The 25,677-nt window shown below is 37.9% G+C and overlaps 1 protein-coding gene across 1 annotated transcript in view; it reads right to left on the bottom strand.

Moving 5' to 3' along the window:
* ITFG1 (integrin alpha FG-GAP repeat containing 1) overlaps positions 1-25,677 on the bottom strand; it is a 69,967-nt gene that overhangs the window by 22,973 nt on the left and 21,317 nt on the right. Inside the window, exons 8-10 of the mRNA XM_050311668.1 lie at positions 24,626-24,710; positions 12,868-12,962; positions 6,070-6,242 (exon numbers count right to left, since the gene is read on the bottom strand). Coding sequence (XP_050167625.1) covers positions 6,070-6,242; positions 12,868-12,962; positions 24,626-24,710 — 353 coding nt within the window. The remainder of the gene's footprint in view (positions 1-6,069; positions 6,243-12,867; positions 12,963-24,625; positions 24,711-25,677) is intronic.

The following is a 25,677-nucleotide window of genomic DNA, read 5'->3' as shown; positions in this document are numbered from 1 at the left end:
TCAGTGGGACACATGAGGTTCACACACGGAGACTGATGATCAGCACCATTAGACACTGTCCCTGAGGCTTTATCAGTGCCCCTGCCACTGGGAAACCTTCAGACTTTACCAACCAGGAATTCAGCTCTTTGGGCAGGTTTGTATCCCGGGAGGCTGCTGGAATCCATCACTGCCTTGGCAATGGCAACAGATGAAGTTTCCTCCTCTCCTGCTGGGGGCAGAGCCAGGAGCCAGAGCAGCCAGTGCTCTGCAAAGCCAGCTGAGCATGTCAGAGCCCAGGGCAACAACCAAACCACGTCCTCAGTGAGACCTTGGACACGCTGCTGAAGGGATGGGGACAGCAAGGGGGTTCTCTGTGTCTTAGTGGCATGCAGTGCCTCCAGGATGCACAGTCACACACATGCACATACACAAGCACTGCTCCTTAGGAAAGTTCCTCTAATTAATGCATGGCCAAAATGAAACGAGGTAATCTGCAACATTCAAGATGTTGTATTATCTGTATCTGAGAACTCAGAATCATAACTTGAAATTCTCCAGTGCTCACATTCACTTCATGTGTTACCTAAGTATCCACATCAGAATAGCCAGTTGGCTATTCTGATGTGGATACTTGGGTAATAAATGTAACTTGTAGTTACAAGTTAAGGTGACAACCCAAGCGAAGTGAATTGTTTCAATTTCTCTTTTTCACCTCTTGACACACACTTTTTTAAATTTTGGAGGAAGTTTTAAAAAGATTCTTTCTTTCAGTTCAGATTTTTTTAAAAACTGGTAGAATTCATCTAGATGATAGTTATTTAAAAGACAAAAGACTGTCAAGCTTGCCTTACACTCTGTGTAGAGAGTATTGTTCAAGTCTAAATTATAAGCCTTGTGAATGGATAGACACAAGAAGTTTATTTACTACAGGAACCTTTTTTATTTCCTTTCCTTGCACCTGCACTGTGAGAAAAAAGGAAAACACTAAGCAAAGTAGCCCCGAGCATGGAAATACCACTTTCCTTCACCCTTCTGTAGCAACAAGAGAAACTTAAGACAAACAGTGGGAAGCAAAAAAGCAATGTCAAACCCTAAACAGATGCTGAAGACCCAAGAAGTGCACTGTAGAAGAGCCATCTTGTAGAGGAAATAAACAAATTCACAGATGTAGAACCCCTGTCCCACGTGCTACAATCTCAGCGTAGGAGGAGGCAATCTTGGTGTGTGGGTCGTGCTGCAGCAATGGGGAGTTGCAGGCCTTTATTACCTGCAGAGGGGAGAGTAACCAGCTCTTTGCTGCCTCCTCACCTCTTCAATTCTCTTTTGGAAGAACTCTTGACATCTGGAGCTAGCCTAGGAGCTGCCAGTTGAATCCTTGTATTATTTAAGCCTTTAACACACAAGCACCCCTAGAATCAAAGGATCTACCTCCATGCTTTATTTCTGCTACATACTACGATTAATAGCAGCAATTTTATGACCTTCCTGTTATTTTGAACCAAATTTTGAAGATTTACCATCAGTAACAATCTCCCTGTAATGATCATCTGCATCCTGAAAATGATGTCCTTGAAAGCCTATAAAGACAGACACTGCTGTAATGGTAAAACCTTAAAAATCAATGCTGAGGTGCTATTCAAATGTGCAGCAGTCAATACCAAACAATTCAGCTTCAATACTGACAAAAGAGAGCAAAAGAACTCTGCCCTTAACATACTTTTTGCAGCACTTTAAATATTTAGCTATCCACACCAGTGCAGAATGGCAGCTAAATTTTGTACTTCCTCAGAACTCGATACTTTGGGATAGAGTTGTCTACAATTTGGAACCTTCTGAGCAAAGTCATCTGTGCTCCAACGTAAATTTAATAAAGCTAAATAACTATGAGGGAGGCTTAACACCAAAGAAAGACTGAAGACTTATCTCAGTTTTATTTTACCATATTTCTTTGCAATTAGAATTAAATATTTACTGCTAATTTCATACATCTCTCATGCTGTCAGTTTTAGGCTAGTTCATTTACAGTTATATTGGGGACATCGAAATGACTTATATCTCACTCCAGACATTCAAAGTAATTGAATTTGCCTCTGGTTTTTTAGATTTGCTCAATTACAAGGTGCTCATCAATCCTACATTTAAAAGAAGTCCTCTATCCAACCTTACTTCTGACAAGTGACAACTAACAATGATTTAGGAAGAGATAATTTGGTCAAATAAGAGTCCTTCCCTATAAAGGATTAATACATGTACATTAATTTAAAACTGAGCACGAACACCTAGAAAACTTTCTAGAAGTCTATTATGCTCAAAAGTTTTTTATTAAACTGTCCATATCCAGTTGAATTCCTTTGAGTAGGAGTGGAATTGGAAAGACTTAGATTACATGTTTGCAATGCAAGATGCCAATTATTAGCATTTAACTGGGAACAAGTGTTAAACAAAATTTGTTTCATGTAATTAGATGGGAGAAAGGTGTTAATAAAACTCACCTACAGTAACTTACACTTTCAATGTCACCAGAGTCAACTAAAAAAAACCCAGCATGTGAAAAAATGAATACATCTAGGTAAGACAGGAAGTACAGATGAACTAATTAATAACTGATAAAATTCCTTCACTTATTATTATTCTATATACACACACAATTTCTAATACAGAATTCATGTATGTATGTAGCCCGAAGAAAAATTTCTGGACTTGAATTCTAATGTGCAGGCTTTGACTCAAGTCAGAAGTTAAAAGAACATATAAACATACTGAACATATAAACATGTAATAATCTATGAATTTAGCATCTCCACTTATTGGAATTTATTGATTCTCTGGGTTCAAACTCTCTCAATACTGGCAAACACAAGTGAGATTTCATTTTTTTGTTGTTGCTGGCAAGGTCATCAGAATATTACAGACTGTAGTTTGAAATCAAAGGGATATGGCAGGAGATGAAACAGCAGAATCTTACAACAGCTCTGAGAATACTTGAAGCTACTCATTTTCCTGACTTGCCCACATGGCAGGACAGTAAACCAATGTTATGTCCAACCATTATTATATCTTTATTTCAGTCTTTTGTAGATATTTGTAAGGATTGGATCTGAAAGTACTTTCCTGAATTGTGATGGAAGCATATAATTTATTTTAATTCTTCCTTTATCACATATGGGTATATTTTGAGATGAACAAAATTGTTTCTGCCTCCTTTAACTTCTTTATGTTACAGACAGCACCCAGAAACCAGGCTTCCCAGACGATAGCACAGATTGAGGTCAAGAGTTTACAAAAATGCTTTTATCATTTAATCACAGTAATCAATCACTGAAATTAGATCTGTAGATATAGCATGAAAGGCTTCAGAGAAAGAAATAAAGAGTTTGATCCAGAAGTGTTTAAAATCGATTAAATAAGGTTTTCATTTTAATTTGCTCTAATTTAAGGACAGCTTTAATTTAATTCCCACACTGTTTTAATTCTCTCCAATCAGTGACCCAGTTACACATTTTAAAAGGAAGTATTTGCTTAAGTCTCTCAGAAACAATGAATTAATAATGAATGTGACATTCCATAGTGAGTGCAAAAAAATGTAACTTTCATTCCCATCCCAAAGTACAAAGCATGTTTTCATTACTTTTCTACAAATACTGGATATACACAATGTTAACATGCAATGTATTTCTCCTTTTTTAGGTTACTTAGCCTGTTTCTGCCAGACTTCCTCATCTTCCTGAACCTCCCTTTCAATAACTTGTCAAATCATCTGCCAGTACCTTCAGTCCTTATGCCTTACTGTGTCACTCAACTTCTATGTCAAGTTTCAAATTAATTTTAAATGCAGTCACTTGAATAAGCAAACAATTTCAGAAGCAGGGAGAATAGAGATAGAAGTGTATCACAGCACTTCATTGCAATGAGACACAGGTAACTTCCTGGGCTTCTACAGGAGTAACTATTTACAAACTATTTTAAACTTTTTTACATGATGTTACATTGCCATAATCTTACACCAGCTAGAGGACAGAGGCTCCTAAGAATCTTAAAAGATAAAATAACTTAAAATAAATTTCTGAGCTCCAAAATCTTCAGGCAGTCCTTCTGAAGTGCAGTGGCTATCAGGACACACACCAGAAGACAGCCTATGTACACCTCAAAATACAGGATTTCTGGGACTTCAATAAAACCAAAGACAACAACTTTCCTGATGTCACAGTATTTCTATGGCAAAGACACTGGTTCTAGTTTGCTCTCTGACTCTTCGCAGTCTTTATTCAATGACTGCTGAACAGAAGATGCAAACTCTCAGCTGAGGCAGGTATGGAGTGAGAAACTTGCCATTCAGGGCCTGAGAGCTTTAACTTGGCTATGCCATCCCAGGCAGTAACAGCATCCTCCTCGTTTGCCATGTCTGAATAGAAACACCTGCTCTGCTGGTTATTTTAAGGCTCAGAGCTACAGAGCCAGAGCTCAGCTGCTCACAGCCTTGTCTCTGAATCACAGCACGTAGGCTGAATACAAGCACGTTACTCTTCAAACTGGGTCATTCTTAGGTGTGTGTCAGTATCTGAAGAACTCTAACACAAACATGTCAGTGGGTGACTCCTGTTTAGGCAACCCCTAGAAGATCTGAATTGAATTCCTGGACTTCAGCACTGAATTCTCTTACATGTACACTGTCTGAAGCATCAAAGTGAGCTCCTCAGTTCTTTTCCTTATGAATTCAAAGTATGAACCTGCACCCAAGCTTATCCAAAATACCTCAGAGGAAGACAATAAATACACCTGTAAGACAGACCTGGTTTTGCCTTGTAATGCACTGGAGCAAGCATTTGTCAAAGGTTATAGTAAGAAAGACATTAAGACTCCATTACATTAACCAATACATAAGGTATTGGTTAAAACACCTTTTACAAGCAATGACATGAGGAAGAAACATGGAATAGCATAAATAACCTTACATGTCTTCAGATGCTGGGAAAACCAGTTGTGCAGCATCAGACAGACTCTAGTCAGGGCACAGCACGCTGCACATCTCCTGTCTGTACTGAGCTTCACTGGCATCATGGTCTCCAGAGCTCTTTTAAGTTTTCCTTAGAATAAACAAGCTATTTATCATTCCTACTGTCAAGCAAAAGGCTGTTCACATGAAAACACGCTGCTTCACTTCAAGGTAACGATAAGGACACACCAGCAGTCCCGTCAGCAGGTGCCAGGTGAGAGCTGCCCAAGGCTCCTCCGTCACGATCAGCCGCATCTCTCCCGCAGCCGAGGCACAGCACAGGGATGCAGCTCCTCGGGTCAGCTCTTATGTGGATCACTAACTCCTCACGCTACAGCAGTCTCCCTCTGAGCATCCCTACATGCCCTCTACCATATAGCACCAGCTGGTAGCAATACAGAATATTGGGGGAAAAAAAAACCAAGTAAAATAAAAAGAAAGGAAAAAAAGGGAGGTCAAAGATTACACTGAGATATTAAATAGGAAGGGTTAGAAGCTCCTTTTGGAGGTGGGGGGGAGGTTGGATATGTGTGTTATTTATTTTCACTTAAAGTCGGGCAATATGAGGACCGCTGGTAAATTATTAGGTTTATTTAAACTTCCTGGCTTTTGAAAGGGACAGACCACTATTGCATTCTTCAGCAGAGTCACCAGTCAGCATTCACTCCACAGCATGGAGCAGTTTCCCCAACTCTCCAGCCTGGTGTTACCAGTCAGCACTGAAAACTGAAATCAGGGTTTTACAGAAGATGGTTTGGGAAGGGAAAGGGAGAGAATCAGCTCCTGTCATCTGGGAGGAGCACCTAAAATGCTGCCTCATCCTCCAGTCCCTGGTGCAATTCCACACCAGGAGTCACAGTCTGAGCCTGTACAATTATGCTGAATACAACTTGTAAATGCATAATCCTGCATAGCATGTAAAAACATATTCTCTGCTAAGTGTTTACCCTTTTCACAAAGGCAAACGCTTAACAGAGATCAAAAGTCTTGTTCACTTGTTACAATGAATGAGATGCACTAAAGTTAGCAATTTGTATGACTGATGATTGAACAAGCACCTGATAGTTTTATTTCCAGGTTTGCATATACTCTACCTTCCAGAAGTGTTCTTTAGTATAGCAAGAGCATCTGGGTAGCCATCCATATTGTAATCTCCAATATGAAGGGTAATTGGAAATGAAGTTTCTGTTGAAGATTTGTCATTTTGATATGGTACAAAGCCCCAGACTGTGTCTTTATTTCTGAAGTCTTGCAAGACAGGAATCCACTGTAAAATAAAACAAAAACAGAACAGCTAGGTAAAGCAATCCACTTTAATTTAAACAAGGTAATTCTATTTAAAACAGCTGACATTTCTTCACTTCATCAGGATTTGTAGCCATTTACAAATTTCCACAGAGGAAATAAGGATTATTTCCTAAATTTGTCACCAAATGAAAAAATTAATCTGAGTATTTTCTATGCATTAAATTATTCCAGAACAGGAAAATGTAGGTAAGATTGCAAGAATAAAGGACCTGTGTTTTGGAATGTGTCCAGTACACAGAGATATTCAAGAACACCTTAACTGAAATTCAGGCTTGCCTGGAATCTGTACTAATCCTAAAGTGTAGGTAAGCCCAAACCATCAGGGCCTTGAGATCCCAAGTCTAATTTTTTCCCCCTGGAATTGCAAGCCATAGGCATCATTAAAGCCTAAAGGAGGACTAATGTACCCTCATCAAAATTGCTGGATACTATCAGTATGCTTCAGGACACTTCATATCTGAATTCACTGTTGCTCCTGCTTAAAGCAGGAGGCTGGATCTCCTAAGGTTCATTTCAGCTCAAATGATTCTATTATTCATGGATTTTTAGAAGTTCAAGAGCTTCAATTCCCCTCCTATCTCCCCAGCAGCATCAGATACTGAAATGTTTGATAAGAAATTAAGATTAAAGTATCAAACTGAAAGTACAAAAGAAATGCAAAATATAATTTCTCCAGGACAAGAAATGCACTTACTTTCCAAAGTGCTGCAGAGGTGCTAAATAGGAACTTATCTTAATTAAAATCAAAGTAATTTCACAAGTTAGTATGAAGCTGAAGTACCAGGGTTAACATTTCAATGCTCCAGAGAAATTCAGTGCCATTTTTAAAGTCAGAAGTAATTTTATGTGTCAACTAACTGTCAATGCCTTCAAAAGGACAGAAGGGTGCCATCTTAAAGGATCACTGTCACCATCATCAAAAGCACTTAACAGATCTCACATGTCTCTCATCCAAGCCTCAATTTAGCTATTTCAGGAAGCAGACTGAGATCCATGACAGTGTCGTTTCCTGCTGTGGAAAGACTCCCTAACGCAATCCAGTGACCAACAACATTCCTGCACGTGGCAATCGTGTGGCCTTGACTGGTCCCTTAAGATTACATACAACCACAGGCATATCAGAGAAGCCCCCAGAATTACTAGAGAAGTGCATTAAGGTCAACTTGGTTTGGATATCACAAGTGGCTTAGAAGCCTGGAACAGTTCTGCCTGACACTGCACACACTCAGTGCATCTCTGCCCACGGAAGTGGTGACGTTTGAACTGCAGTGATGATCTCCTACACTCCTGCTGAAAACTCAAAGCTGAAATGAAACATATTTGAACCCCCACACCCTGTGACATAAGCATGTCTATTTGGTTACTGTTGGTTGCTGAAGGTTTGGGGAAAAATCTCTGAAATGGAAAAGAAGAAAAAGACTCGACCTGAGGGAAATTTTTCAAAGGGCAAGATTTCTTAGCACTTATTTGTCATGCAGAGGACAGATGATACAATATTATTGCAAATACTGTAATTTTGAAAAACACTGATTGAAAGCAGAACCATGAAATATAATATAGCTTTTACTTCACACGGTATCATTCACACAGTCATTGCAGTGAAATCCAATTACATCCATCATATACTTTTTAAATGCTCCCGTGTAGGGTAACACTACTTTAAAGAAGCAAAATTAAAAATGCAGTTTTAGGCACAAATATGAATTGGTATTTCCTCTTTACTCTGTTCAGAGTGAGTCAGGGAAGACAATTCTACAATCCTAAAGTCTACAGTGAGATATAAAACAACAGGTGAGCAAAACATCACCTATTGCTACTGAACATCAGCACTGTCCGTGCCATGGATCAGATCCCTCCATCCCGCTCAACTCGAGGGGATTGTTCACAAGAGCAGTTGTGTAACACTTCCAGAACATCAGTGCTGTTCACTGCCCAACCAGATCACATTGCAGCACCACATGGAACTGTTTAAACTGACACTTCAAATTCAGAGTAATCCACACTTTTGGTGAGACTCATTCTGAATATTTCTGTTATGAACTGCAGTCTTGTGTAATGTAATGCAAGATTAATTGTTCATGTGCCTCAGGACATATATTTCACTACAGAAGGCAAAAAATGGAAATATGTTTGTCAACAATACGAATCTCTTACTTCTTTTGTGTTTGATAATCCAGACACTTTAAGCTTCATGTTTGCTGTTACTACTTTAATAGGAAAAGACTAAAACCAATTTTTTTCTTTCACTCTAAGATAGAAATAGGTGGGTATAATGAGGACACACAAAGCTATTTTTTCCAGTTTTCTGATCATATGATTTCTGCTACACAGCTCAGATGAAAAAAGACTGAAAAATAGAATGAGTATCTAAAATAAATTCTAAATGAACACATAAAATTCAGCCAGAGAAATCAGATTTACTTCTTCCATTTCTGTTAAATTCCACTGCATGCCACTAATATAATTACTTAGAACATTGATATAAATATTTTTGATCCTTCAATTAATGATTTTGTGGCTAAAAAAGGAAAAGCACTTAAGTGCTTGAAAATTTGTTTTTAAGCTCTTCAAACATTTGTTTTTCAACAAGTAGAAAAGAGAATGCTTTACTACTGTCCTGTGAAAACAACATCTTCATTTTGATAAAGGTCTGGGGTATTTGAGAAACATTTAAAACTCATTGCATTCACCCCACTCAACTGAAAAAGGGCTCATTTCTTGCAAAGCCCCATTCTTCTATACATTAGGAAAGGCACTTCTCTGGCTCCAAAGCCTAGTAGCAGGTCTTTGAGCCAAAATTGTTGGATTAACACATGCATTTTTAAACTACTTCCAGAAACCTGAGAAGCACAAAACCCACCCCCAGTCAGCTGCCCAATTTCAGGCCACCCAGTCTGGACGTCTGTAAATTGGTGCCCATTCAGGGATTCTCCTGCTTTATTTGAGAAGCATTAATCCACCCTATAGAAAGATGAGCATCAAGAGTGGCCTGAAAGAGCTGCCCCAGCCACAGCCCTTTTCCCTGGGGGTCCCTCTCTCAGCACACGTGCATTGTAGTTCAGCTGCACACAACAAATAGCCCCATGATTTCAGGATGCATCAGGCTTTCAGTGCCTCCAAAGGTCACCTGAATCCCTTCCACAGCTGAGCAGCCACTATTGCATAAAAATAAACTAAGTAAATGACTACACTTTACACCATTAATATGGTGCTCAAAACCCAGAAGACAACGAGCCCCAACACTGATTCAGAACCATAGGAAAAAGTAACCACAGCAGTGAAGGTCACGTTTCAAAGCTCACAGCCCCACAGCTGCTTTGAGAAAGATGAGCAACTTAGGAATGATGAGAGGATCTTGCAGAACCTGAGATTTATGACAATTACAGCAGCTGAATCCATCCCACCCCCTTTAAACTGTTATTAGGAGTGAGGAAAAAATTCTGGCCCTGACCAAGTGCAGGCGATAATCGATGGTGTAACATTCCTCTCTAGCCTAGGCAATGACACCACAAAGACCTGTGGCTTGCTGTAGGATGCACCACTGTGTCCTACTTCAGAGCTGCTGAATTTCCAAGAGGAATAAATCTATATAACCTTTCTATTATACAGAGAAAGGTTATAAGAATCATCCAGCCCACAAAGAAACTCTCGAATGAAGGGACTGAAATCGTACTGTTTGCCTCAGGAAACAAATGAAAAGTCATACTGAATCCTTGGCAAAATTAAAAGAAGGATTAGTCATCTCTAAGAATATCACAGTATCTAGAGTTTCTACAATAAAGTACCAGGGACCTTAAAACGTTTCTCAGATTAGACTGGTAGGTGAATTTAAAGAAGTCTGAGGTGTCCTAACACCTGCCATAATCTGAAACAGTGTATAGGATCCCACTTCAGATCTGACAGCCATTCTGCTGTTGCCATGGAAACATTCACATTCCTTTAAAACATTAGTAGGTCTGTATCTCCTAAAGTCACTCGTGTGTATTTTGTTGGCCTTTACTTCTGCTCCATCATCCAAAAGAAGAAAATGTTATCTGAGATATTTCCAATACTTATAAAGAATAGATCATTAGATTTCTCATGAAGATTAACCTAGTTAAGTCAAAGCTTGGAAGCTGGGTCATCTCATCACACAGTGACCAAATTCAGTGAAATTAAACATTTCACTTCAAAATAAACACAGGAATTGACATGTTTGAATAGATTTCTACCTGAAGGAAGCCTGCAACACATGGGAAAAGCTGCAGACATATGAATGAGGCTACTGATACTATCCACTGTTTCAGAACAGAAAAGAGAAAATGTTTTAAGAGAAGCAGCTCCATCAGCTGCAGACGAGTGCAAGAAAAGAGTGCTCTAGATAGAATTCTTTCAAAAGGTTAGGCCAGAACAGGTCATTACTGCATGTCATTTGATACTGTCATTTTTAATTAAAAAGTCATTCTAAAAATATCAGGAGAAAATTGCTTTCAAGTTTCTAGGTAAGTATTAATACTTTTTAATACTTTTCTTCTACTAAGGTGAGAATCTCTTGGATTCTTCACTTTTTAAAATGATGTGACAATATTTATCTGCTAATTTTTATCTCAAAAGTCATTACCTTGGAAATTCTTTTAAAATCAAAACTACACAGTGAAATTGCTAAGTTAAGTAAATACATTAAATATTGGTTAAAAATTTGATGCATTAGTAATTAAATAATTTACTCTTATAAAAAAATGAAATAATGAAGGAAGATAAAAACCGTCTACGTGCAATGTTACTTCAGAGCAGGTAACAATAACAGACTCTCCTTTGGAAAAATTCTGATATTATGCAAATTGACCCAAACCTTCCTCTGCCACTGCTGCATCTCTTCCTTCTAGGAACATACCCTGAGCAACAGCTAACAGAACTGGTCCACAGCCACCCACTACTCTCAGGCTGTATCTCCCAGTAGTACCAGCTGTTTCTGTGGGGTTGATTCTCTACAGTGAAATTACTTTAATTTACAATATTTGTCTCGTGTTTACATGAGCAGAAAAACTCAAATGCCTTTTAATTCTTATATTATCAAGAGTAAGTAACTAAACTGAGAGCTGAAGAGCAGTTGGCCTTTGACAAAGAGCACCCCAGCTACTCACCCATTACAGGATGTGACCTGTGGGATGTGCTCACCCAAAGAACCAGCAGCAGTGCAGATATTCATGACCTGAGCATCCATTTCCTACTCCCCTGTGACACTGTGCAGTGCTACCAGCTATTGTCTGTATTCTTTGTTTACAGGCAATGAATGTAAGAAATAAAAATCCAAACCGAAACAAAAACCCAACAACCCCCAACCAACCAAACACGGCGTGCACAGCAAAACGTGACTTCTGAGAACAGAGCTGCCAAGATCAGGGGCTAAAAGAGATAAATTGCCAAATTTAGAGTTACTCTGTCTTGCACTGATGGTATATTCCATCCCAGTTATTCTTCCTGAACTGACTGGAAGCTCTGTGATTTCCTTTCCAACACAGAGTGATATTCCTCACTAGTAGGAAAGTGGGATACAGCCTGTGTTCTATGCTTTTTGATTCTTTAAATGAGAAAATCTACACTTGAAACTTGGGCTACTGACTGTAACAAGTTCAGCAATAAATTCTGAATTATAGATCAGAGAGGGTACTACTATCAGCACAAAATTCTACTTTTAATTTGTCAGTAAGGGAATAATCAGTAATTCATAACCTTGTTAGCAGCATGTGTGGCACACACTGTAAATTTCTGTAAGTACACTACAGTGGGTTTTGCTGTCTGCTACAAGTACTTTATACCTCATCTTGGCTTTTCAGTTCACATTGCTAAACTTGAATTTAATAAAACATTTATTAAGGCACCCAACAAACATTTGGTTAATTTACTGTATGCTGCAACTTTATGATAAATGAGGGCACTGTAAATACTTAAACCAAATTATCACACACGTATATAAATGAACATATAGTGATCTGCTGCAGGAATTATGACCATGTCTCTCAAAGCCAGCAGTGTCATGAAGAAACAAACCTGCAATAGTTTAAAAGGAGCCCAATTCTGAAGATACAGAACCTAAAAAAAGCCTTTGTATAGCACTTTTTTCAGGAAAAGACAAACTAGAAATAAGGGGTAAGAGGTGTGGGCTGGCTCAACTTGTATGTATATGTGTATATATATATACTTTTACTCTAAAAGAAGTCTCTAAGTTAAGCTAAAGAAGCTTATTTGAGTTAATTAGATCTGTTTTGAACTCTTAACACAAACCTTGTTTTTCGTCTCATGCTGGGGCAATTATCCTGCTTAGAACGCAGTGGTTTGCAATCAAGAAACTGCTCAGAAACATTCATCATTTTCCTGAGTAGAATTATTCATTATAAAGAATTCTAGCTATGCAACCTCTTCCACCAAATCCGCATTTTTCAGACAGGAAACAGACAATTAAATAAATCAATAAAAGCCTCTTGTATCCAGTAATTACAGGTGAGGAAATTTCATTTCTTTCCCGAAAAACAGTTTTTCTGTTTCATATTATTTAACAAAGCACACTACTTTCCTTGGGTTTTGCTATTCCAAACTCACATTACCTGATCCAGTCCCAGCTTAGTTAGGTAAATGGCACTTCTTTGACATGCTTCATCTTCGCAAACTGGTAATAAATGTTCACTCTGTCCGTCCCCATCTGTCAGAGAAAAAAAAACCCGTCAGCTTTGTATTTGCAAATTCAGAAACCCTGTTTACAAAAAATAGTCAGCTGTGAATACTTTGTTATTGGTTTAGATGTGAAAAATTACATGAGATAAACCAGACCCATTCAAAATCCTTAACCTAAGAATCTAATTTGGGTCTTTTGTCTGAAGATTGCCTTTGCTGATGTATTTTCATCTTGACCCATAATACAGGGAAAGTTTTAAATTTTACTGACATATTTAGAAGAATAGGTACTTAGCAATTTAATTAATCCGTTTGTTCAGTTGGGAAGAAAATCACCTTTAATACAAATCTGCCACCACAAGTCCACCATACAAACTTATTTAATTTTCTGAACTAGTTTTAAACTCTTGTGCTGTCAGTAGGACCTTAAGAAGAGTCATGAGTTCACATGTAATATCTTAATCTGTACTTAGCATAAAAAACAATGCTAGAAAGTTGATTAATACAATGGCTAATAAATCCCAGGCTTACAGAATTAGGTAAATCTGAGTAAATAACAGGTTTTCAAAAATGTTCTTCAAGCGCCTTTAATCCACATATTTCCAAAACCTTTAGTAGAATAATGACCTTTTAATGTTTAAACAAGTAATGTCTATTTGCATCTAGAATTCTGACAGACAGAACATATAATTGGGAAAAAAATAATAATTGATTTACTGCTCATTATCTGCTCCATGAGAAATCCCTGTGTTCCCATGATGACCTTGCAGCCCTGCCTAGCACATCCCAAAATATGCTGCCTCTGCACTGGGATAGAGGCCACCACCAGTTACCTGTGTGGGCTGAGAAGGAGAACACAGAGGGGAGTTGAATGGAAATGCCAAAAAGCAGCAGCAAGAACTGCTGAATTAATAACCTGCAAGTTTTATTGCAACCAGCCTCACCTTGCCACAGAGACAGAATGCCCCAGCTCAGGGAGATTCCACTTTTGCAGGCTATAAAATCAAAGCTCATGTTTCAGAAATGTAGCTCATGAATGTGCTAGGAAATGGATTTCCAGATGAACTGCCAATGTTACTGAGAGCATCTAAGGGCTTCAGGCATATATAGTGCTTTGTCTTGCAAAAAAACTCAAACCCGTTTATTTAGGCAAGTGGATTTGGTAAAATTACTTGAAACCTCCTAAGTTAATATGCAAAAACTAGATCACCTGCCAAAGTCACTGAACATCTTATCAATTTTCCAATATACTACAGAGCACAGCCTGGAAGTTCTGTCATACTTCACCTGCACTACAGGAAATGTTTTCTCAGCCTGCCAACTTACATTTCTAGGAACCTGAGCCTCCCTTTAGGGGATGTGTGTATATCTATGTATCTATCTGTGCACAGTTACATTTTCTAGGTCCCTGCCTTATTTTATCAGGAAGTTGGGAGATGGAAAGTAGGGTTATAAGGGGAGGAGGAGTGATGAAAATATCAGACTTCCCCAAATATCTCCAAGTGATAAAGCCAAGCCTTTAGTGGCTTCCTACATCCCATCTGCCTCGTGAATTATTCTACCTCACCACCAAACCCCTCCCAAATCCTCACGGTAGCTCTGTTATCAAGGATAGACAATTTAGGATGTGGAATACCGAAGTGATAGCAACCCAGTAAGTTCTCACCCCAAGAGATGGGAGAGTGAATTACCCACCACTGAACCCAGAAATCAACACAGCAGCTATTGAATCTGACCAGTCTGAAATCAGCTCCAACTTTTGAAGCTGTTTGTTTTCCTTCTGCATCACTCAAGAACAACAACTAAAACATGTTACTCACTTGAATCTTTGCTTACATGAACGAGATTAAATGTTGTACTGCAGGCTTTTTCTAAATGTAAATGGAAGAAAGTGTTCAATTTGCAAATCATATGGGAATATTGAAGGGTTTGCTAAAAAAGAATTAAGTTGCAGAAATCTAAGTGTCTTCTGAATATGAAATTTAACTTAAGCCCCAATATTTTAATCACATTCCTACAAAAGTTTCAGTCTGAAATAATTTTAGAAGATTTTCAGTAACGCACAAGGACAAAGAACCTTCAAATACTCTCTTCTTCCTCTTTTTTAGAAAGGGACAAGGACAAGGATGTTCTCATTTTAAATTACACTATGGAGCAGAGAAGAATATAAAATGTTTGATTCTACTTATATTGCAAACATTCATCTTGTTATGCCAATAACTCAGTTTGATAGTCTTGGTAATTAATGTTCAGGAATAGTACAGTATATTGACAAAAACAACCTTGGAGCTTTGAAGAATAACTAATCCATGGGACAGCAAGGATGGAACTTGCACATAATTAGACACAAAGCCACCACCTTACAGATGCAGGTGTTCCAGAAAAACTACATACTTAAGATTTCAGCCTAGGTCTACCTAGAAAATCTCTTTCTGGAGATCCTCTGTAGTCTTCACTCAGTTCCTGGAGTCCCTTAGTCTTTCTATTACTGTATGGGTTTTAAAAAAATCTCAGTCCAAACTGCTGGAAATCTCAAGCTTAGTCTTATTTGTAATTTCAGCATCATTTGTAGCAGTAGATGTGGCCAAACACTCCAGACTCCAAATGTCCTTTGCTATCACTGCTCAACTTAGAGCATCTTTGATGTACAAAGAAAAACTCAATACACAATTCTTCCTTGAGAGTGATCCTAAACAACTACATGGTTAATAAAGATCAAGTTTTATAGGCAGTGGAAAAGGCTAGAAAAAGAACAGTCCCACATACTCATCACCTGCAAACCTGTACTTATATCTAAATATGTAAAGACAAAATTAGCAGTCTTATGCCATCTAGAAATCATGTGAGAATCATTACTTACAACTGCCTGTTCACTGTATTTCAAAGAACAGCCATGGATTCTTCCCAGCACTTTGCCCATCTTTACAAAGGGCTGGCAATCCAATCCAACCCAAAAGTACCCCAAAAGCCACGGCTGGTGGAGATCAGTGGGAGCACCTCGGACAGAGAGGTTGTATCAGAGACATTACTTGCACCTGAAATCTTTACTGGCACTTGCAAAAAAACACATTGCTCAAGTATTTCCAATCTATTCTAAATGTAAATTTGAGTGTAAGTAGAAAACAACTTGTAAACCAGATTAAAACCAACACAATGTTATTAAAAATTGTTCCGTGTTCCAAATGCAATACTGAGGTGATGTAGCATAAGCACACGTTTTAAACTGAATCCACAAATAGCAAATGGTTAAAAGAGTTCCACACATAATAACTTCTTCCCAAATCAAGAGATATTGGAGAGATGCTTTTAAAGCAAACATCCTTATAATTTACTTAACATGAGTAAACACAGGCAAAAGACTCTCAAACCAAATGTTCAAATTCCTTTAAGAACACAGCAAAAGGTGTCAGAAAAGTGGTGTTTTGCAACCAGACTGAAGGGTTATTAGATGCACTGCACATACTTGTGCAATGCACTTTCCAACATGGACTCTGAGAGGAAAATGGAACCTGGGGAGATGACAGGTACCGTCATCTCTCACTTCAAAACTGTTTTGTAATATGCAAGATAAAGTTGCAGTTACAAAGAGCAAGACAGCTTTTGGTGGGTGTATGATCCAAATCCTTTAATAGTTTGAGTGCTATGTAGTTCTTCCACAGTGTAATCTTACTTCTGCTCCTTTAAAAACAAACACTAGAATCAACTTTTTGTAGGGTTTTTTTTTAGATTTTAGACTAATTACTATAACTTATTACAGTTGTGGTCAATAAAAAGAAATTGTTTTCTGGAAAACTGGGGGTTGGACTAGATGATCTCCAGAAGTCCCTTCCAACCCTAACTATTCTGTGAAATAGAAAAAAATCTAACTGTACAGACTAAGACAGCGAGAACAGTCCAGCTTTCAAAATTTTAAAACTCAAGCAACAAAAAATGAAGACCCTTCCTGTCCCACAAAGTTCTGATTCATGCTCTCTCCTGAGAACATACATTCAGAATAGCCACAGTCCCTGTGTTATCACAGACCTTTCTCAGTGCACTTTTCCCAGTTCTCTTGAAAATGGTGAGAAACTATAAATCCTCAGCATTGAACAATGAAAGCCAAAAAGTTTCTCTTTGCTGTTGATTGTAAGTCCAAATAAGGATAAGGCATCTCTTGTATAATACAACACAGTCTAATGAAGCTTTAGATGCTTTTTCTTTCACCAGACATTTAGCTTGCTCACATCTCTCCCTCTTGTCTTTGCCCAGTTCTCATTTGCCTTTCTCCTGGGCCTTTCATTTACAGTTCTGAAGAACAGTAAGAGGATAAGGAGGAAAAAGCCCTGTTAAAGTAGTGCTAAAAACAATACCCTTCTGGGGCAGGCAAGAAGCCTACAATCAGTACAACTAAGTTTGATATTCAAATCAAATAAAGGTTTGTTTGAAAGCTGATTATCTTAAATCTATCTTCTCAAGTAATAAAATCATTAGAATTCTTTTGTCACTCTCTGCCTCTAGGTGTTCAACGAGATGGTCATGACAGAGACAATTATAATGAATTACTAAGATAATTATACATTATTAAAACAATCAGTGTCATCTGCTTTTAGAAAATGTGAATCATAACTTCAAAAAACAGATGTAAAGAGCTTTTATAGATGATTCAAAGTTCTGTGGACATTAAAGAAACCTTAATAACCCTCTCCTTCACATTAAATCAATTCTGACTCCAAGCCTGTCTACATCCTTCCAAAGAATCCATATTCACAGCTCCTCTGCAGGAGAAGCATTTAAATGCAGTGTGCCAGCAAACAGCACACAGAGACTTCCAGGCTGCACTGGAGCCAAAGTGCTGTCTTCTGTCTCAAACGGAAATTCCAGAACTAACCAGAATGCAAGCAGGAAAAAGAAAGCAGATTAAATACAATATGAAACCTCCCCCCCCAACAATAAGCATCATGGAAATTCCTGTTGCAGATTCCTGCTGAAAGCTGTTTGTTCCAAGTGTTTCATATAAAACAGACACTCCCAAACCTGGCTGTGCTCTTTGGAGCTCTCTGATGTTACACATGTTAAAAGCTCACATGGCAACCAACCTCCAAGTGCTGACAAGTGAAGGGGATAACAGGAATCAAGGCAAGCCACTTGTGTGCCTCTCTTGGGTCAACTCAACCCGGGCTGAGAGCTGCTATTATATTAACCAGGATCGCTGCCAAAGAAGAACTCATGAGGAGATGAAGTTGTTCAAGAGAGAATGAATAAGCAGGTGGCACATGCACCACTCCTCCAAATTCATTGTTGGAAAGAAAGCAAAGTAATTCTTAATGTACAAATCCCTTGGACAAAACTTAACATGAAGCAACAGCAATTCCTCTTCCCCAGAGATACCAGCATTTGTCAGCAGCAACTGTGAAAGGCCTTGGCAAATTATGGGAAACCTCAGAAATGGACACTGGGAACTACATGTGGACAAAAATATCTCACTGTATGCAAGTCCTAACAAAGACTTAGAGAGAAAGAAATAACAGAAGTAGTGTTTATATTTTGGAAGGAATCAAGAACAAATATAAAGTTATTTAAGAGCACTGAGTAGCACCTCAGCTGTAACTCCAGCCAGTCTCAGCCCGTCACTCAGCACTCTCACAGGTGCCAAAACGCTCTACAATATTTTGCTCCTGCAAAATTAGACAATTTAATCCAACAATAACTGTATTATATTATTTATCCCATGCAAGTTCAGAGAAAACAAAAAATATCTCTTGGATTTTCCATACCACCATAGGTACAATTGTACCCAGCTACAATTTAGGGATGGGAAACAGTTCAGAAATGTGAAATTTCTGTGGATGTCACAGCAGGGCAGTTGCCTTAAGGAGCAGGAAATGCAGTTAGATGGCTGCAGTCTGCAGAGCAGTGGGATCTATTTGTAACAAATTTACACTTTGTTTGTTTGGGGTTTTGTTATGGTTTTTTTGTTGTTTGTTTTTTTAAAGGAACTGCAAAGGAGTAACACAGATATCGCCTTAAAACTCAGCACAGGATCTTTTTCTAGAAAGAATTGTCAAAAAGATACAAATCTAAAAAACAGGACTGATATTAAGACAAAAAGGTATCACTGAACAGCATTGCTGGTTACCAATTAACTAATAAGACAGACTTAGCTCCTGAATTCACTTTCATGGACTCAAACAACAAGTTTCAAGTAACTTGGTATGTCTTTATGCACTGTTGTTTCAGGTGAACGGAAGTGCATTTGTTACTTAAGAGAACCCCTTCCATATCTAAAGTCTCTCAGAATTTTTCATTTCCATCAACTTTACATCTTTTTCATCCAAACTGATCCCAGTAAGAACACTCTTCCTCAGATGCAGAGCATTTCAAACACAGCAGTATTGTCTTCCTGCATCTTAAGGTTCTTATAGAATCCTTTTATTGACTACAGCAGCATTTGTGTACTTTCACAATGCACTGCTCAAAGGAGAAGTGCTTTATAAAAGGGTTGTTTACTGAAATGTACCATTAAATTTTTCCTTTGATACATTACTACTACATCTGAGAATGCAACATTCTGAAGAAAAATTCAAATGCTAAAATGAAGCTGATAGGCAAAACTAAAAGGTACAAACTCAAAATGCAAATGCAGGCAGCAAAGCAGTGCATTTAAGGCATCATCAACTGCAGGATAATGAAAGTCTATTTTAAACAAGAATCTTTCAATGAAATGCATTTTGCACAGTACAATGCATGGTTTCTAAAAAACCCAAAGGTCGGCACTATGTTGTCCTGTTTAAACATAATTAACTGGCAATAATGAGCTATTATTTCCTACAAGAAAAGTGGTAATTTCTACCATGTGTCATCAAATAGTTCAGTTACTTGGTAGGGAGGAGAACAGAGAAGATTCTCTTAGGATTATTACTTGGATAACTGGATTTTAAACACGAGAAAAATTTGAGTTCAGGTCTCTGAAGGAGTTGGATGAACTTTACCAATCCCAATCCATGCTTTGTCAAAAAGCAAGTGTCACAGCAGGAGTGAAGGTAAACTTTACCAATTAGACAAGTGAAGGACTCGGCAGCAGCCAAGGAATCAAATGGTAACTAAAAATAAAGAACTGAATTGCCAAATGCTACCTGGAGAAAAGAAGAGTTGTGTTGTGTTTACTCAGGAGAACTGAGCAGGATGATCCAGTTTGATTTCAAAAAGCTATTTTCAGTCTTTCTGTTCAGGCCACCACAAAGTTATTTGCCTTAACTAAGCAAAATCAATGACTGATTAATCAACTTTTATGTTCTTAGATCAAAGGATGATCTATCAAACTCCGTTATCCAACTGAACCTATCACAGTTAAATAGTAATTATGACATTAATTTCCTGTAAAAATGAATTAATGGACTGTGTATACTGCACAATATCCTGTGCTAATTGTTTCTGAGTCACTACTTAAAAGACATGTCATTAATCTCCAAACTAACAAGAAAGCAGCAGGTTTGTGTGTCCATAACATTGCTCACATTCATCTCCTCCCTAATAATAAAAAAAAAGGTAATTTTGAGATTGTCCTATCAAAATCCTTAAATTTCTTTAAAAATACAATGTTTTCCCCGTATTTTAAATGACAATTATTAAAGCTCTCTATATTTGCAAGTATTTCTCAGGATTCTAGACAACATCTATGATTTCCTATAAAGACAGTACAAGTAGATCTTATAAAAAGCCTCTGTGAGCACAGAGATAACAACAACAGAGGATTAATCATTTTTGCTATAGCAACCACTGCACTGCAATTACCATAGTGACATGAGAAGAATAGGAAAAGTAATAATGAAGAGCTCTTACTTGTTTGGAGCAATGTGTCAGCCAAGTAAGTGCAAAATTCTCTAGTGCCCAACTCTGCTCACCTTAATCAATTGAAATGCCATTTGTAATAAATGTCAAAAAGCATTCCTGATTCACTTTTAGAAGAGCAATACAAATTTGTCAATTGCTCCCTGTCCTTTGGTCAGATTAATGTACAAATCATTGCTATCATGTAACAGAGGGAAGTGCTACTTATTACAGAGGTTCCAACTTAGACATAAAGCCTAAGGTCTACTCCATCACCATTATGTATTGATATGTACACACAAGCTTTTGCATAATTTACCATTAAAATATACAAACATATATAGATGCATACAAACATACACCTGTGTATCTTTTTAATGAAAAAAATATATCTTTATTTTTTTTTTTCAGTACTTAGGAACACTCGGTACTAAGATTACACTAACATCTGTGACAGCATCTCATGAGTCATCTAATTGCTGTTTTTTTCCAACTCCACTTATCCAAATAATTTCTTCCTGATAGCTGTTGTTCAACCTTAGTTCAAGAAAGCAACATCAGATGCTTTTAGAGGTTCCCAGTCAGAATCTTATTCAAAGCTCCCCCCTTTTTTATGGCTCAAAAGGGTATTTCAAATAAAATTTTTGGAAGCAGGAAATAACGTCAGACAAAGTCACCTTTGAAACAATGATTATTTTGCTAAGACAAAGGTCTGATCAGTAAATCAGATTCTTGCAGAAGTGCAGCAGGGTACAAATGGAAGGGTGGGTGTAAATGAGAAGGCAGCAGCCCAGGTGACACACCCCCAAACTCACATCTGGACCTGACATCATTCCAGGGTCCAAAATGCACAAGTTAAGTAAATGAGAAGTGGCACAGAGAGAAAGCACAGATACGGAATCCTTTGAGACCTTTAGCAAATGGCAAAGCTGGCACATCAGCTGGGAGGTACAGAAAACGTCAAGAAAGGGGAAGAAAAACAGAGGCTGGCAACACAGAAGTAAGAGCAATAAGAGGCTGGTGCCTGTGTGTGAGCTGTTTCTGGTCCCAGCAGCGGCTGTGTCGGTGCCAGGACGAGGACGGCCGTGCAGAGCAGAGCGCGAGGCACTTTCTGCAGCACACCCGGCTCGGCAAAACCTGCCAAGGTGGAAGGCAGCACAACCTTCTCACACATCTCATTTTCCATTTTGTTGTGATATTTTGATTTGCTGTGCAGTGAAACCTCCTTCAGGCCCCATTTCAGGTAGCCAAATAACTCTTTCAAATGGCAAACCGTCGTGCCGTAACTTCCTCTGACTCACAACAATCATTATTCCATCAGTTTTGAAACGGAAAACTGAAAAAAGGAGACGTTCAAGTCTGACAAACCATTTCTAGCAATGCATTTCTTTGCCTTCAGCTCACTACAGGCAGAAGCTGTAGAATAAAACTCTGCTTTTTGAAGTATCTATGTGTAAGCAGACACAGCACGGGGTAAATGCAGTTACTCTGAGAGAGTGTTATACTCGTAATGTGAACTTTTGACAATTACTGTTAGACTGATGCAGAACAAAAAATACCAGAATGAAAACAAACATCAGCAGAACTCAACTACAAATTTGCATTTAAAGTTTTTTTTTTCTTCTAACACTTTTTGTATAGGCACTCTTACACCCAACTATTGTGGTGTAAGAGAATTTTTTGATGGTGGGATATTGTTCAACTTCTTTCAGACTACATTTCATGAAGAACATGGAATTTAGGATTATAGCCCTTCATTACTCATATACACTGTTTTAGTTACCATATTCACTTCAATATTCTCTAAAACTTAGTTCAGTGGAAAGTAACTCCTTGTTGCCCTAAGTATTTTAAACTGACGTTAGAAAGATGAGAAGAAAACAAAATATTGATGCTCTACTCCATCTCCTATGCTGATTGGAAATCATACTTGTCAGAATAAACCTTATTCCTTTATCAAAGCACATAGACACATTTACAGAACCATTTCCCATCCTTCAACTGGAGTGATGTGGAATGAAGATGAAGTTGACAGTGTGTGTGTGGTTGTTCAGGGAGAGGCAAGACCCTCATATGGCAAGATCTGGGTGTTCTCTGCTAGAGATGAAGTGGCTGAGACCTTTCAGAACAATGACTTTAAAAAGGCAGCCTCTCCTCCCACAGCTGATACTGATGGTCCCTTGCCTCCCTGCTGTCCCTCTACATTTATTTGCAGGCATTTCTTAAGTCCCTGAGCACACTTTGTCCCGTGATATTCATCCTTGCTAGAGAGATTGCTCCCCTGTTACCCCACACTAGTGCTCAGCCTGTGACTTTGACGATAATTAGCAGAGCAGGGCATTAAACAAGTGGTGATGGAACTCCAAATCCACAGCCCCCAAGATTAATCTGTGCCAACCACTGCCTTTCATAATCTTGGCTGTACCAAACACTGCACTGCTGCAGCACTGCACACTCCATTTAGTCACACTTCCAAGATTTCAACTTTATCATTTGAACAGTTCCCCTTCTCTTTGCAGAGACATCCCAGGGTTTATTAGAATTCCATTAATTATGATACACTTCTAAAATTACGATGTATCATTTGGGCTCATTAGCTACCTAACACAGAGATAAATTATCCTACAGTAAGACTGCTTTCCACATTGTCATTGTTAAGAAAAAAAATTTTCTATTTAGTACCTATTAAGATACATTACTCAGAACATCAGCGTGGAAAGTGGCTACAAAAGCCCCGGGATATTCAATTTTTTTAACTGTAAAATCTGTAGTACTCTATCCTTTCCTTCACATATTTAATACGTAAGTGTTCAAATTTGCAGATAAACAATAAAAGATTTTATAAAAACTTTGTCAAAGATTTTTGAAAATGTGTAAACATTTCACAGAAGAACCTGGAGCGCGGTTCAGGTTCTACCTGCCGTTATTCCCTGTAGATCTGATCCAGCAGAGGTGTCTTCTAGTTCCATGCCATGAAGAGCTTTGCTAGAACTCCTCAGAACCCTTCTAAGTGGCAGCAAGAGGGTCATATTCTAGGTCTAAGAACTTTAAAACCTGCCATTTTCTTTAAAACATATTTTAAAAGAAAAATGATATAACAATGCTGTGGTTTGACAACATTTAAAGACAGGTTCAGTCTCACAATTAACAAATGTGTTGTATAAATGCAGTAAATTAGTTTTTTATGGATTTCTTTACATCCAGTCACAGCAGCAGAATCAGGCCCATAGCACTTTCCCTTGGGATGGAAAATTGTTATTCTACTGCACAGACAAATAGTACTTTTTGGACTACATAATCAACATTCTCTATTCTCTGTAACCAAACACATATGTTGACAAGCCACAACTGACTGGCTAATAGAAAAATACAGGCTTTCACTTACCTTGCAAAAATAGATTTACATATAAATGAAATTTTTCGCCTGTCCAAAAGTCTTTCAAAATTTTCAATTACAACCATTAAGATTTTACCATGTTCCAGCAATCTTTATTCAAATAATTCAGTAATTTACATTTTGTCTTTATTAGATTGTACAAGTGAAGAATTTACAACAATTTAATCAGATAATATCTTCTGAACAAGACTTGGGGAAAAAATAAAATCTTGGCAAAAAACCCATGTCTGGTAAAAGTTTGGTCTTGTATCACACCTCAAAGCAACAAAATGTAGATACATGTAATGCAGAATGTACTGGGACAGTCAAAGCTGAATTCATTAGTCTCAGATATTTCAAGATTTACAGATAAAACAAACACCTAATAGAAAAAAGTAGGGAAACATAAAAAACACTTAAACATCTTTATTTGTTCTTCAGTGAAAGTTATCTACAAAACATGGAAAATAAAGGAACACTCAGGATTAGTGTGGAAGAATAAAACTCACCAAAATCTGCAAACACGGACTGTCCAACAACTTTCGCACCACTGGGCATTTCCTTACTTTTTCCAGCTTTAGTGAAGTTCCCATCCTATCAAAGAGGACAAAGATGATGGAAAAACTGATTTGCAGTCTAAGTGATGAAATTTGACTTTTGAACCAAAGAAAGTACAGATCAATAAAGATGCAATTTAATAACAGAGAGACATCTCAGCTACAGAAAAACAAAAAAAAGGACTCTTTCAAAATTGAGACTGAGCTTTTACATTTCTAATCCTTCATGGAATCTTATGGAAGTCCAGCAATAGTAATATTTAGACACAATTTCCATTTATTTTGCTGTGTTAAGAGGAAGAGATTGGGTTATTTCAGCACCACTATCTAAATCATAATTAAGTGATTATGAATACTAATGTGCATTTATGCATATTGATGTGATTTTATAGATATAAGTAATATATAAAACCACAGCTGCACACCTGTTAAAAATAGCTTCTGAGCTGCCTTCTAATTAGGAAATAAATTGATTTGACATTAGATCTGGTTTAGATCTTGTTTTAATTACCTATTATTAAAATCTAGGCCCACAGAAAACAATAGTCCAATACTTCATCAGAAAGACAAAAAGCTCTGGATCGTTGTTTATCACAGAAGTGCATCACAACTGGAACAAGCCCATTTTAAAATGTTGAGTTTTTGTAGCCATGTCAGATGACCCAAGGCCCCCTGGCCCAGTCACTGCAGTCAGCACGTGCACAGCGCTGTCCACACAAATACCAGAGGGGAAGGAGACAAAGGCTTTGGGAATGGTGCACAGTCATCCACATCCAACATGACTCATGTCATATTCAGTTTATAGACTTCAATGCAACTCTGCACACACTCAGTTGTTGTTTGTACTGGATGTCTGACTAAATATCTCTACCTTGACATATAATTTATAATGAATAAAAAAATAAAATTGATGGATTTCCATGCAGTAAAAAAGACTAGGCCCTGTACTCAGCACCTCATATGGGCAAATATTTTAAAAGCACAAGTGCATCAATGAAGAGAAT

This window comes from Myiozetetes cayanensis, unplaced genomic scaffold, assembly GCF_022539395.1.
Source record: "Myiozetetes cayanensis isolate MyiCay16 unplaced genomic scaffold, myiCay2020 scf16, whole genome shotgun sequence".
In the NCBI taxonomy this organism is placed as follows: domain Eukaryota; kingdom Metazoa; phylum Chordata; class Aves; order Passeriformes; family Tyrannidae; genus Myiozetetes; species Myiozetetes cayanensis.
Note: the sequence above shows the minus strand (reverse complement) of the source record. Positions and strands in the feature narration are given on the sequence as shown.